General features: G+C 34.3%; 1 protein-coding gene across 7 annotated transcripts in view; it reads left to right on the top strand.

The window, feature by feature from the left end:
- SLIT2 (slit guidance ligand 2) overlaps nt 1-16,010 on the top strand; it is a 258,782-nt gene that overhangs the window by 148,857 nt on the left and 93,915 nt on the right. For all 7 annotated transcript variants that reach the window (XM_066548563.1, XM_066548566.1, XM_066548564.1 and 4 more), the window contains exons 5-7: nt 555-626; nt 9,396-9,467; nt 13,345-13,416. In XM_066548563.1, coding sequence (XP_066404660.1) covers nt 555-626; nt 9,396-9,467; nt 13,345-13,416 — 216 coding nt within the window. The remainder of the gene's footprint in view (nt 1-554; nt 627-9,395; nt 9,468-13,344; nt 13,417-16,010) is intronic.

The following is a 16,010-nucleotide window of genomic DNA, read 5'->3' as shown; positions in this document are numbered from 1 at the left end:
GCATTTTAATAGTATTTTTCTTTTGTAAAAGATAATAATTTCAGGTGACATGATACAGTTGATCGTACAGGGATTTTGGGGAGGAATATTAGATTCTGCTGCAGAATGTATTTTAATTCCTTCTTTTAAAATATATGATGCTTGACACTGAAACAAAAGTCAGAAACATATTGATCTCAGATACTACACAGCTTCATTGTTGTTTCTCAGTAGCTCACTATTTGTTCTATTTGCTGAATTTCAGTCTTCCTTACATAAAGCTGAATATACTATCAAACATGGATTTGGAATGGTTGAAAAGTGAAAACACTTCCACTGTTTTTTTAATTATTTTTTGGCATATATGTTGTTATTTTCTAAAGGAACTGCCTAGTGTGACAGAGATAAACATTTTTGACTATTATTGCTACTTCTTTTCTTCAGTTACAAATCAATTAATGTAATAAAATAAGCTTCATTGGAAATATTGACTGAACCATAATGGCTGAATTTTTTTTTGTTATACATGAAACTAAATATATATAGCACTTTTACATTTATATTTTTTTTCTTAGTGATCTTAGTGAAAATCAGATTCAAGCAATACCAAGGAAAGCATTCCGAGGAGCGGTAGACATAAAAAATCTGTAAGTATTTTCTTCCTTCCATATATTCTGATGATAATGCTTTGTAGATACACTGCTCTTTTTTTTTTTTTTTTTTTTTTTTGTATCAGATATCTTTTTTCTAAGAACTGTTATAGCTGCTTGAGGAATATCTGCATAACACTGATATCATTTGTTTGTGCAAAATACTTTAACGGATCTTAAACATCCTCAAATTGCCTTATGGAAATGTAAAAAATTGAAATAAGTTGAAGACAATATGTCATTATAACTATTAGTGTATAAAACTGAGTTAAATATTTGAAAGTCAGGCAATTTGAAATATTTTATGGTTTCATGTGGAAAAAATCATTTTGCCTTGGTTTTAAAAGTTTGTCTTTTGTTTGCTTGCATAAAGAAAGACAAGTCATGCTATTATCTAGTTTTGCTAGCATATGTTTTTATACTCATGTGAATATTTTACTTGCTCAGTTTTCTTCTGTTGTCTTTTCTGAAAGAAAGATACTTTCCTGGAGATAGTGACTTTGAAGTTCATGGACAGGTTTTGAATTCTTATGGTTTCTAAATGTGGAAATATGTGAGTTTCAAGACAAAGCAAAGCAGTAACTTTTTTACTTTCTGTTCAGAGTAGTAAGGCAGTTTAGTGGGTTGGACAAACCGAACAACCTGAAGACTGTGATGAACTTCTGTAGTAGGAAACAATAGGTTATGCATTCAAAAGCTTCAACCCCTACTGTAAGCCAAGGACTCATGACTTACAAACAGCCAGCAAAGACAGAGGACATACAATAATAGGTTTCAGAAAGACTATGGAGCTTCCAGAGTGATGCTGCTGTGAAAAAGTATGATTGCTATATAATGTGGCATCAATAAATATAGGGAAATATTAGGTTATAGGAGGCTTTCATGTTATTCCTGCTGAAAAAAATTTATTAATTGAAGTTGCCATTGCTAAAATAGAAAGACAAACATCTAGTTGTATTGCTTTGAAAACAGGAGTGCTCTGTGATTGATGTATCCTCAGTAGCAGAGGATGGGCTAGGAAGCCCTTCACTTTTCTGTCTGCCTGTGATGGAATCCATTCTGCTGCCTGCAGCACTGCACAAAAATTGGTGAGGAAAATGTCTTTTTGAAGATTTAGCAGAATGCCCAAGAATGTGGCCTACTACAGTTCTTCCCTGAAATGAAATTCTATCATACCTCAGTGGAAAAAATCATTACGTTCAACTCTGTTGTGTTCAAAAACATGCAAATGCTTGTGATCCTCTGGGTAGCTCTGTTACTCTATTTAATTGACAGTTTATGAGTTTTTATTCAGAACTAGTCCCACCGCTGTGCATGGTCAAAAAGAGATCTGGCTACAAGAAGCCTGCATTTTTCTGCAAATCAGGCTGTTGTGCTTTTCCAGAATCTTTGGGGAGGAGACAAACCCCAGCCTTCCATTTAGCCTTGGTCTTAGAGAAGAAAGGTATAGCAAGAATTTTACAAGTTGTATTTCATTGTTTAAGAAAATTAGGGCGACAACTGATAAGTGACAGGTATAGAAGACATCACTGTTCAAACAGGAATTCATCTGTCAGGAGGTTGTAGCCAGGTGTGTGTCAGTCTCTTTCCCAAGAAGAAATGCCCTAGAGTAGCACCAGTGGAAGTTTAGATTGGATATGAGGAATAAGTCTCCACCAAAAATTATTTTATGCTTTGAAATAGGTGGCTGAGGGAAGAGATTGAGTCATCATAAACTGGAGGTATTCAAAAACATGTAGATGTGGCACTAAGAGGCAGGATTGAGCAGTGGACTTGGCAGTGTCAGGTTTACAGTTGAACTCCATGATCTTAGAGGTCTTTTCCAACCTAAATGATTCTATGAGTCTATGAAGGTGATTAACCTAAGGTCCAGGAACCAAATACTTGTATATCCTTAATAAGAATTGTCCTAAGTAGAATTCCATATTTGTTCTAGTTTTGGACGTTTCTTCTAGAAATAACCTAGTAGCTTAGCATAATGTTAAAGATGTATCTCTTCCAAACTCATCTATGAGATAGGTAAAGGTGCAAAGAGAAAAGAAACCTCTATTAGAGCATATTGTAATATATATATATATATATATATATATATATATATATATATATATTATAAAAAATGTGTAACAATTGCAATTACATCAGTTTCAATTTAAATTACTGAACCTTTTCTTTAAACATGGAATGATTGATAACCATCCAGAACAGTAGCTCTATTAAGTTATTTTAATAGTGGTTAACCGATTTCAAACCGATTTCACAGAATTTGACCTGATAAAATATTTTATGTTCCTGAATGGAGACTCACCATTCTCTCATTTTCACCAAATACCTTCCTTCTGAATCTGTAATTGGAATATTTTGGAAAAATTATGGTAAAAATAGTATTTTGGAAAACTTATTGAAAATCTTATTGTATACTTCTTAGTCTTTGCAGAGCAAAAGGAATGAGATGTTAGCTCAGATAATCTGACGGAAGCTGCTTCCTATAAGTTTGATAATACCACTATAACCTCCTGCAGCATGTTAGCTCTAGAGTCCTCTTGATGTTTCTCAGAAGAAGCTGTCTAGTTTCCATAAAATGCATCCATGGTGCTTTCTTTCCAGACATCTTAATGCTCATCTTAATGTAGATTCTGTAGAAGATAAAAAGCAAAATGGGCAACACATTATGAGAATTGACAACGTGGGCAACCTGCCACACCCTTGTAGCAAAAAGAGTAACAAACTCTGAGAAACATTCAGGCTTCAGAAATGTAATTTACATCTAATTGGAATTACCCAGTTTCCAATTTGTTATGCCTTTCGTCTTAGAAGTGAGAAGAGTTTGGCTCTGTCTGTATTCTCACTTGAGGCAACTGTAAACAGCAATAAAATTCCCCCTTTCCCCTCTCTCTAACAGCCAAACAAATGCATTTCTTGCAGACCATCCCCAAATGTTATCTGCTTCAACCCAATTCTTGTGGCCCTGTTTGACTCTGTCTTCTACTGGAGAGGCCAACCCTAGGTGCCATCTCACAAACTCAGAAGTCATCTCAAAAATGCCAGTGTCCCTGGCTTCACTCTCACCAATGCAGCCCAGTTGTTTGTAAAGTATTAAGTTATTCAGTAAAAGTGACAAAAATTGGGAGAAGCTTATGTTGTAGTAGGTCCAGACTAGAAATCCAGTATCCATCATTTTGGCAGTTCAAATGTAGTAAACATAATATCTACAGTGTGTCAAAGTCTCAGTTTTTCTATTCAAGGAAGTATTCTTGAATGACTTAAAGAGCAATACACTCCATACACTATAGCTATTGATCTGAGACTTGAGAGCAATTAGGGTGAAATTCTGAAAATACAATTCCTAAAGTTACCCCTAACTTGCAAATTTTTCAGGGAGAAGAGTATTCACCAAGATATTAGATTCTTCAGAGAAGACAGTGGCATCTACTTTTTACAAAATAAACAGAAATTATCATATAAATGGGAAACTAAACACAGATTTTTTAATAGACATGTTAATGAATGTTTCATAACCCTCAACGGTGATATAGTACTCAAACTGGATGAGAAAGATTCTTTAAATTTTCTCAACTTCAGGAATTTTGTTTGTATTTAAGATGGTAAGAAAATGCTTTAGGTGCCCAGATTGCAAGCTTAAATGGGGTTGTTTTTGAAGCTGGTTGAATTAGGAAGAAAAATAACTGAGTTACTAACATATTTAAGGCACCACTGAAAGAACAATAGTGCTATGCTCTCCTTTTGAGTAGATTTTTGCCTTATGACTTTTCCATTTCAAGTGTGTAAAATTTTATAAGATTCCAATTTTCTCTTTCTCTGTATAATCGATGCCTGGCAGAGGATGGAAAGGAATACACCAATATCATGGTGGAATTGTGATGCTAAATATGTACAATCTAAAATGTTACAAAAATAGTAGGGCACATTTTCATCATATCTCATACAAGGATCTTGTGCCCTGTTTTTCTTGTCATGCTCTCGGCCTTCATTTCTCTTCTTTGTGTTCATTTGCGTCCGTTTCTTTCCAGCAAGTGGAGGAGACTGTAGCTGTCATGGCAGGGATAAAGGCTGCAGAGCAATGTTAAACACATTAAATTGCCTGGGAAAATGAAGAATTAGTGAAGAGGGAGGCAGTTACCAGCACCCAATCTAAGTCCTTCTCATTTTACTAAGCTTTGTCCAAAAATTTGATTGAGATTACTTGTTGTTGCCCTTATGCCTCTTTTATGCTGATTGTGAAACATTTAAAGCTGCCACTAGAGACATAAATGAATTTTGTATTAATTATTTTTGGGAATGATTGGACTTTTTAAAATTCCAATTATTAGTAGTTGAAAAGGAGATTCCTGCTGATGTTCTCATTACTTATTTCTTCTCAGATCACTCATAATATTCTACTGCAACTGGAAGTATAGTTGTCTATTCATCTGTACAAGTGCTGTTCTAAATACATTGCTTGTCTAAGATATGCTTAAATAATCTAGAATTCAATATTTCTCATGCTTGCTCTTGCAGGAAATCTCAATTGGACTGCTAGTCTGTTCAGCCACCTGCATTTCAAGTTTACATAAAGAAGGATTTTCACAGGGTGTAGTGAAATACATTCTGTGTATGCTTAAGATTTTTATTACAATAAAAAATAGCTCTGAAGCCATGAAGGAAAGAATAGATATACTTTTCTAGTGCCTCCTAAACCTCTTGTTGCCAAGCAGGTTGGTGACCCTGTGGCCTTTGGGAAAAAAAAACAAAACAACTTGTTCTTACTGATAGTTAAAATAAATAGCATTTCAATAATATTTTTAAAGTTTTGTTTTCTTTTAAAAAGTTATTTCTTATTAATCTGATAATATCTTTGAATCATATAACATATAGATTTTTAATTTTTTATTCATGCTCCTTTTGATGACATTCTTTTGTTTAATTTTTACTTTTATTTGGTATCATTTTCCTCCCATAAGATAATTCTGAGATTAACCAAGTAGAGTGCTAGACAATTTTCAGAGGACTGAGCAATTGAACTATAAATCTTTTCGTTTCTAAAACTTCTAGTTTGTTCAGCAAGTATGCATTACTTGGATGTAAATATTGACAGTCATGGGAAACAAGCAGTTCTTTGAAGTTTGATAAAAAATAAATAAATTCTGGCATGATTTTTTTTACATAATTTTTAACTAATTCCTCTGAAATTATTGATTTGTCATGACATTGAGATTGAGAAATAAGAAATAGGAATCATAGCTCTGTTGAAAAAAGTAGCTCTTGCAAAGGACCACAAAATGTCTTCAAACTGTGAAGAACAGGAGAGTAAAGCAGACAATCGTTTGAATTTTTCCTACTTTCAGCTTTCTAGGAATGAGTAAAGGATGTTTTCTCTGTCAAGAGTCAGATGACAGATTTTTCCTGTATGAGGGTAGTAGTTTTTAAATGTATGCAGCATCTTCTGTTAGTCATTAAATGTTCTTCTTGTGGGATAACAAGGTTTATTTTAAGATATTTATTTATCATTATCTGGTAGACAACATATGCCAGAAGGGAAGAAAATATAAGTTAGCAACATGTTTCTACAGCATAAGAGCAATAAATATAAAACATCATACAGTAAACATATTATTAGTTGAATGCTTATTATTCTTACTAGTTCTTATTGCTAAACTCACATAAACATTGGCATTTTAAGCAGCAGTAGATTAATTCAGTTAGATTATTTCGTACAGAAAATACCCAGGTAATGCTGCAGACACAGGTGTAAAATCCAGTTAATTCTCTGTGATGGTGGAAGTATTTTGAATGTGACAACTGTTGTTTAGTATTTTATGAGCTTCACAGGAATGGCACTGCTGAAGCTTTGTGAATGTTGGAGGCAGAAAGGAACAGCAGCGTTACAAAAGCATGGAGAGATCCCACGTAGAAAAGACCCAAAATGGAGGTGGAGCAGGCAGACAGATGATAAACTGGGGAGAGGGGAAGGATGAGAATGGGCCAGAGTTGCTGGTCCATCTCTGTTCAGCTTTGGTCCTCAGAGTGTTCTAATAATTTGAAAAGAAGAACAACAGCTCTTGGGGGAAAAAAAAAAACCTTCTAAGATGGAATTAGGGTTATTGGTATACTCAATAGCTTAATGGTGAGAAAGGTTTCGTTATGGTACTGGAGATTTTTATGTGTGGTCATACTAAAAATAAACAAAAGAACGTAACTTAAAATTAGATAAAAATATAATTTTTAATTTCTATGTCTATTTAAGACATAGCTTAATACATACTTGCTACTGAGAACCAGTTTTATCAAAACACACAATCACATTGCTTCAGTATATCTGTTAGAAGGACTTCATAAGTTAATGTTACACTGGTTATGAAATATTGTCTAACTTTCTATTTGGGTCATATATGTAGTGTGGGTATCCTTACCCTTAACCTTTACTTTTACCATAAATTGCTATTAAAGCCAATCACACAGTCTTCAAAGTCATGTCCCTTTCATAGCTTAAAAAATAAATACATATATATATATATATCACACCAATTGTTCTTCATGGTGTGTGTCTAATCATTTTTATATCATAGTTGTAACTGATGGAAAATAATCTAAAGCATAAAGACGGTAGCGTTTTTCAAAGACAGTAATTTTTAAAACTAGGGAATATTTTTCCACTACCATCTGCAAACTTCCCTGCCTCATACTGAAACCAATTCATTAGCTCAGTGCAAGCAGAGTAACCTTTCTGGTAAGAAGATTTAAATGGAAACAACTCACCCTTCACTAAGGTAGTGATCATGGTGACTCATTAAAGGAAGTCCAAAAGTTTTCAGGATCACCACAACTGCTGCCAGTCTGGTGGAAGAAATCTGCCTTTCAGCTTGTGTAGGACAAGATTTGCTCAAGTGCTTTCTCGGTTTTAAAAGATTTTCCTTTGTGTATAATGGGGATGATTTAGAAGAAGCTGTGTCAGCACTGATTTATACATTGACAGCTAAGGATAATAAGATATGGGCAAACATGCAGCTCACCCTTTTACAGATTAACCTGCAGACTGCATTAGGCAAATTTGATGGCATTAAAAGATTTTTCCAATTTGTCTGGAAACAATTTCTCTTTTGTATTGTGTCAAGGGTAACATTTCATGCCATTGGAGTAATTTAAATAGCTTTGATAAATTGTTTGAGAGGTTATACTGTGTATATATTTTACCATTTTAAAATAAAAAGGCTATTAGCTTAATTGTTAAATGAAATTCATTACTAAAAATTGAAGAAGCCTTAGAAAGTAGACCTAAGTATTCCAACACTGCAGCACTGGTGTTGTAACATTGCACCAAAATGATTAAAGATCATATTCAGCAACTGATAGTTTGCATTTAGCTTTCAATACACAGAAACGCTGTTACAATTATGACAATTGGCATTTTCAGAAACACCGACACTGTTACAATTATGACAATATTTTATTCCCTTGTAGTAGTAATTCAGATGAAACTAGAATAACTTTATAGAAGTTGGTACATTACATTCAGCAATGCTTCTGATGTTTTATTAATAAAGTAAAATGTTGTCATAGATTCAGAAAAATCACAGAAAATGCTTTAGTAGAAGTGTCATTAGCCCTGCTAGCTAATATATAATTGAAGATAGAAGGGCAGAGTTCATTTGTATTTTGTTCATTTTCTTAGTATTGTTCACACACATTTACTCATATATATTATTTGACACTGACAAGCTACCAGCTTGGAGAAGTTTTTAAAGTGAGGTTTTTTATCATCTCTGCTTTGCAAGTCATGCCCTGAAATGCATAAGACATTACAGTATTTATAGGAAAAGCTTTTATGAGTAGAGAAAGTGTGATTTTATGTCTGCATGGTTGTTAATTTAAGCAGACATTTTTAATTGGGCTATATGTGCTGTATCAATGTTTTGAATTGAAAAGGTAATATTCATCTTCAGAGAAACGAATCTAAATTTTTCATAACTTCATACTTAAGGATTAATAATGTATGGGATGGATTGCTGAGTTTTATGTCTAGGATTCGAGTGCTCCATTACAACATGCTATCTGCATATAATTGCAGACAGAACAAAGTCTGTAGAAAACCAGATACTGAAGGTTACAGCAGAAACACTACTTTCATTTGAAGCAGAACTAAAGGAGATAAGTAAACAGGTCTGTAAATGCCTCGGACACTGTTATTTCCACATGTAGACATATTCCAGGAGGTAATTACTGTAAATCCCCTGGAAACCCGGGGGTAACACCTCCCACCTGCTCCAGGCATGCACACACACGCAGGGAGACCCCTAAAACTGGTGTCTGTCCCTGGTCCCTGCTGCGGCGGGTGGAATTAACATGCAGCTGGGCTGCTCTGATAAATGGATTCTGTTAGGTCACCGAGGGGATGCGTGTGACATTAAGTGATTTACCGTCCTTTACCTTAATGAAATTGTTTCAGCGAGATGACGCTGAGAGCTTTTAATGGATAGCTTTTCTTGATGTAATGAAATTGCATTCCTTTGGCATTTAATATAAGGTGCAGTTATTATTTACTGGAGCTTTCCCAGTGCTGCTGTTCTGCGCAGCCAGTTGAGAACAAAAAGGGATTTCGGTGGCAGAGTGCAGGCCAGCGCCGTGCGTGCGGCAGCCCGAGCGGTGGCAGCGATGGCCAGAGCCTTTCCGCTCGCGTGGCCGGCCTCTGCCACCCCTTCGGGAGGCTTCCCTTTCACCTCGCCTTGCCAGCACGCCTCTCCCTTACAAATGCCTTCCTAATCTGTTTAACAGGCAACTGGATTACAACCAGATCAGCTGCATTGAAGATGGGGCGTTCAGGGCTCTGCGTGACCTGGAAGTGCTGTAAGTATTCCTTGTATCTCTTACCCGTAGTGAGAGCTCAGTATCTGGGGAGTGCTAATGTAGCAGCTTATCTGCAAGCTGCAGCCTGGTGTCAGGATGCTCTAGTGAAAAGATGTCTTAAAATAATCCACTGTGATGTGCTATAAAATGGTAAGAAGATATGGAGAGGCATGGATACTCTTTTACTCTCCAAGACAGCCATTAAACATAATAATAATAAAAAAGCCATTGACAGAAACTGCAAGAAAAGAATATATTTCATTTTAAAAAGGGGAAGGGCAGCAGTATTAATGAACCCAATTAATTTTGTACATTATCCATTACTGTTGATGTACTGAACATTTCATAATTGTGTTTGTTGTATACTCATCATCAGTTTGATCTTTTGATCACTGAGACTCAGTGTAAGGAACAATATGCTATATCTCTTTCACAATCTGGAATTTTTCAAAGAGGCACTTTATAGCAAATATTACTGCTAGATGTTAAGATGTTTAGCATGTCCATGTCAATAGCTTTTTTTTAAAACATTTTAAGTTTTATGTGTGTAAATACATTTGTATGTCAAAGAAAATATCTTTTTTGTGTCACAGAAGATTATTTTTGTAACACTTCTTTGCATACTTTTTTCTTCACTTTCTTCAAGTGGCTATCAGTGAGGTTAAAGGTAACAAAATTATCATCTGAGAATAGTTACTGTAATGAGCAAAGTGCCTTAGTTCTCAAAGAATCTGAGGCACAGGACACATTCCTGAAATATTTGCTCTGTCAGTCAAAGTGACACATTTTATTTGGATTTTCTTCATTAAGAAAAAGGAAAGAATTTGTGTATCACTGAGTTACTTCATGTTAATTTGAATCATACATGCTAAATCACAACTTGAGGATGGTGAGGAAATGGGTTTTGTTGTGTTTGGGTTATTTGGGGTTTTTTTTAAATATTCTGAAGAACAGAAGCTTCTCTGGCAATAGTGTCTGCATGTCTAAGAAACCAAAGAGTATGTGAGGAGCTGGTGGTAAAAGTTTTTTATTATTAAACAGTAGTTGGTTTTACTTATGGGTGAATGAAACTGGCAGCCAAATTTGATTTTTTTTTTTTCAGTCATAGAATAACAAGCCTATTGTTAACTCTGGTATAAAGCCATGTAAAATATAGTGTAGGTTCAATACTACATCTAATTGTTAAGTTGGTGAATTGTTGTCTGTCAGTAAATGTGATGTTCTTGGATATTTTTATAATTGGAACTCTTATATGTGACAGAATATTTTTTCCAATGATGGCTCAATCTGCTTGCTATGGTTTGGTTTTGTTTTGTTTTGGTTTTTTTCTTAATGTGAGCCTTTCTTTACAAGTGCAAGGGTTAAATGTTTATTAAAAAATAAATAAATACAATGTTTTGTGCATTTTTTAATGCTTGCAATTTTAGTGTTCTTGAAAGGTCATTCTTACAGTTGAGGTCAGGGGTGCAATTTTTACACTGATTTCAATGAGTAGAAAAAGAGGAAAGAAACTTCTAAAATAACAGTCTGCTGAAAACTAGGTAGTTGGAATTTTTGTGAATGAACATACATAATCTATTAGCATTGTTCAAATACACGACTGTTTGCTGTCTTGAATTATGCTATGTGATAAAAATTTTGTAAAGATTTATGGCATTTTAAGAAATTGAGGTTAATTAAGGTTTTGTATCTAATTAAGGTTCCTTTACATATGGCTTAAAGAATGAAAACTGTGTAGATCAGACCATACTGTATATTCACTGAGTAGCAAATAAGACTATTCATATTGTTTTCATTTGGAGTCACTGAGCAGAGAAAGTGGATATTACTTCAAACTTCAAGTTTGAGGTAAAGCTTTTAAATAGATTGCAATCCTGTTCAGTAGCAGTTTGAAATGATTACCAAAGTAGCAAATCTTATAACTTGGTTAAATAATTGTATATTTTTAGAGGCTGTTAGTGTTAAAGATACAAAATAGCCTGAATATTCCTCTCCATTAATTTCTGTGTTAGTTTTCCTTTGTCTTTGTTTTTTTTTTTTTTTTCCTAAGGGAAATCTGCTATATTTGGGAAAAAGACTATGGGGAAAATATAACACTGACATGTTAAAAAAAATGGAAAGTGTCTACAAAATGGAAACAAGTCAGTCATCACAGTCTTTGCTATAGGATATAACATTTAAGTAAAAGTATTGAGCCAACTTTTTAAAATTACATTTCTATTATGAAATTAAGCATTTTTATCATTACAGAGGAATAGCTGTAACAATAATTTAATTCCATATGTATCCCTTACATCTATTCCTATATTTAGTTTTCTTTACTCTGAAAAAATTAATAGCTTATATATATACAAAGTAGCAAGGCAAACATCAAACAGCCAGAATTGGAAATTAAAACATTTGTAGATTCGCCTTCTCTTAAGAGCTATGGAAATACTGGCTGATTTCCCTTCATTGAAAATATATTATTTTTAAATCTTGTAAGAAGTTATGCAGGAAGTACTGTGGGAGCCATCATTTACCATGTGGACATTGTAAAAAAACTCTGCCACAATTTACTGACATTTATCCATTAAGACACCTTTTATGGATGTACCCAGTACATTGGCCATTTTTATTTTTGTTATTGAAAAGGGGCACAATTTTGTTTTGAAAAGGGGCATAATTCCTCTATTTACTTGTTTGGGTTTTTTTTTTGGGTTTTTTTTCTATTATTCTTCTTTCAGTATATGTATCCCTAAGAACACACAGGGGAGATCCCTTATGCACAGCAAAAGAAAGATTTAGTACATGGAATGAGTAAGAACACAAAGGTAAAATGCTGCACATTGCACCAGTAATTAATTGCTTGGTTAATGTGGAGATATATAGCCTGATCCTGGTCAGGGTGCTGTGATTTTACCTTGCTGTGTTTCAAGATCAGACTGTACAAATAATTTGTTCAAAATAGGAGCAAGTTACAGTTTTTGGTTAAAAAAAAGAAGGAAAAAGGAAAATAGTTTCTTTTTCAAAAGGGAGAAAAGCTTTTTTTCAGTGGGAGTTATTATTTATTACTGTTCTGGTTACATAGATCTCATTATCCATTCTGCTTACATGAGTAATCTCTAAGTCAAATCTGTAAATTCTATTGCTTGCTTCCTTTTTTTGGAGTAAAGCTTGTTTGCATTTTATTTGCAGCCTAAAGACAATATTTAACTGCAAGTTAATTCATAAAGTTTCTGAATCTTTACAAACTATGTGTAATGAGTATAACAAACTCTGTAGCCAAGAATTGGCTTAGATTTGTTCCCGGTTCCTATCTCAATTTCCCAACACTTTGTCTAAAATATAAATTGCTAGTTTGCTAAAGTGTTACATTTCCTGACACCTATCATATTGGAAACTCCCCTAATGTTCATGCAGCTCTAGATCATCTATAGTAACTCATTCCCTATAAAAGCCAAGCACAGCCCAGAGTTAATATTTTCTAAAATTCTTGGGAAAAAACCATTCAGGTCTTGTGTCATCCATCAAAAAACAGACTCTCAGAAGCTGGAAAGAGAAATCAGTATCCTAGAACCAAGACATTTTCTCCAAGGACTCTCTTTTTTCCTCACAATGTCAAGTTTGGCTTGAATGCCATAGATATTATCAAATTGGTGGAAGTTCCTTTTGAGTGAATTCTAGGCTACTGTGACCTCTTACTTAGGATTGATAATGGTAAAACCATGGTATTTTGTTGAGAAATCAACAGGGAGGAAAAATATAACTAAAAGCAGGGAGTTTTTTCCTGATACACATTCCTAAAAACAGTACACCATGACTTTCATTAGCTGTACCTTTTTTTAAATGTGACAAAACTCTTTAGATGTTAATATGCTTCTTCTTGGCTTTGCAGCACTCTCAACAATAACAACATCACTCGACTATCCGTGGCAAGTTTCAACCATATGCCCAAACTCAGAACATTGTGAGTAGTCCCACTGAAACTGGCTGCCATTTTTATCATTTTTATTTTTAGTCCTATTAAGTTTTGTCAGGGATCTATCAATACACATTGAGGCAAAGCAAGCATAAGCTCAAATAAAAAATATTGTTGTCTCATGAGATTGTCGAGTGTAAATTCTGTGTGTGTGTCTGAGGAAGCTCATTCTGAAAGGTAAACCTAACAAGTGACCCCAAAGCTGCATGTGTGGCTCAGAAGATAAAGAAGTTGTATCCTTTTAAATCAGCTTTTTTAGGATATGAAATGAATAAGTATTTAAATCAGTTTCATGGCCTCTTCCCAAATGGGATTTCCATGATGCTGTATTCAGTGACAGAAATGCTTCACCTTCACATCAAAAAAAGACGAGGGCAGGGAGAATTCTTCTTACATGTTACAGCTATATAAAGAAGTAAATTGATGTTTTTTGAAAGTCAAAGATTTGTTTTACTATGAGCTTTTGAATGGGTCACATTTCATTCTGGAGCATTGGAGATTCTTTGATTGACTGTCAGATGTGATAAATGGGAAATCTTTATGCTTTTATTACTGTACTGCTAGCAGACCTAATTAAACTAAACTGGCTTGCCAACATTCTTTGTAACATAAAATTATAGCATCATCCGGTAGTGCTATTATAATTAAAGTTGTGTCAGCATTTACAATAAGGTCCCCATTTTTAGAGGTTATGACTTTGTCAGAGGAGTACTTCAGGCTTCTAAAACAAAGCACAGTGAAAAGATTGTCTGTGTATGCAAGTCATATGGGCTAGAATTATGTTTTGGTATTTTTATACTGACTACAAATAAATCCAGATTGCGTTGACTGGCAAAACCAGATTTGGTCCAGAGACTCACTTTTAAACAGATTTTCCAGTGAAGTGGGAATTAAGAATGAATGGGATGTTTCTATCAGAACTCAAGAGTAGCTGTTACTGTTAAAGAATTACTTTTACAAAAAACCTGTCTAGTTTCTTTTACCAATGTTGAGTTGCACAACTGTTCTGAAATCAGTAGGGCTATTCACCCAGGTTAACATGTGGCTTGTAACTGAAGAACTTCACACAAGTGGGTAGTTCTGTTGATTTCACCACAGAATTGCAACTATTCTTGCTTGGACAAATACAACAGTACTTAAATAGTGCTGACCATGGGCTTTTGGCCTATTATCAAACTCTACCTCAGGTAGAGTTTGATAATAGAATTTCATTCTGTTCTTTCAGGCCTGAGTCTTGAAAATGTGCAATCTGTACTTTTTTTGAACTTTCAAATATGGTTTCTGTTTTCAACCATAAAATAGAATTAATCAAATTAGTAATATTTACATTTTCTTTGGTTAGGATATTTCATTTTCTGAAAATATGTTTTAGAAAAAAAATAAAATGGACACACAGAATCCTGGATTATAGCTGCGACATCCCATTTGCAGTCAGAATATGCTTGTATAACTATACTGATTTCAGTGGCATTACTTCTGATTTGAAATGGTCTTCATGCCTACAGCTGGGCACAGATTGTGGTGAATGAGTGTACTGTATTGTGAGCTGTATTTGCAAAGCACCCACCCAAGAATTAGTACAGGAAAATATATTGCCTTTAAATTCTAGTCATTTATGGGGTGAAAAGGTGTTGGTTAATATTTTAGTTTATGTTGGTTACACATTTCATGTTGTTTTGCAGATTTATTTTCTAATGGATTAGTTAGACTCTTTGTCTGCATTCTGAATTTCCTGCACTTCCTTTCCAGTTATTTAGTTAGGATTGAGCACCTCAGCTAAAAAGGACCAAAATGGCATGTCCCTGTTATGGATGATTCCGAGTAACGATTTGATTTATAGCTGTGGACATCCTTTGCGGTAGTTTAAGAAAATGTAAGAGCCAGAGAAGAGTAATTTACCTAATTTAGTGAATACATTTGTCTGATATTTTATCAATGGCAAAGTGCTTTTTGCCACTTGGCAAGGAGCCATGGTCTTGTGTCAGACCACACCAACAAAGAGACAACTTTCTTAATTCCATCACTTGCTTCCATTTGGTCTTTTAATTAATTTCAGGGATTGCTTAAAGTGTAGATCCCTAGCAGCCAAAAGCAGCTAATCCCATTTTCTGCTATTAAACAACTAGAGAGGAAATCAGAAAAGAGATGTGAAAGAAGGTGCTTTATATTGAGTTATTACTCTATCTTGTTCAGCAGAAAATGAGTATGACCTCCTAAAGAGATCTTTCAGGCTGTTTCTATAGAGACTAATAATGGCCAGACTTACAGATACATCTAATTGGAAACAAAATCTTTTATTAACCCTTTTTTTCTGACATTATCGTATTACCACTCTAGGGCAATGTTCTTGAGATATTTTTGTCTTACTCTCTATTTATGGAGATCTGGACTAAAAAGTCCTATGTCACCTTTCAATCTTTTATATATTTACTTCTTTCTTTTAGACAAGGAAGAGGAAACTACCGAAAAGTTAAATTATTAGGAAGCCTACTTTTTTCTTCCAGTTAATTAGACCGCAAATTAAAAATAATTTTGCTGCTTGTATAGTCTTATTTATTAACTTCTAACTCCCAGACTTTCAA

This window comes from Molothrus aeneus, chromosome 4, assembly GCF_037042795.1.
Source record: "Molothrus aeneus isolate 106 chromosome 4, BPBGC_Maene_1.0, whole genome shotgun sequence".
Lineage (NCBI taxonomy): Eukaryota > Metazoa > Chordata > Aves > Passeriformes > Icteridae > Molothrus > Molothrus aeneus.
Note: the sequence above shows the minus strand (reverse complement) of the source record. Positions and strands in the feature narration are given on the sequence as shown.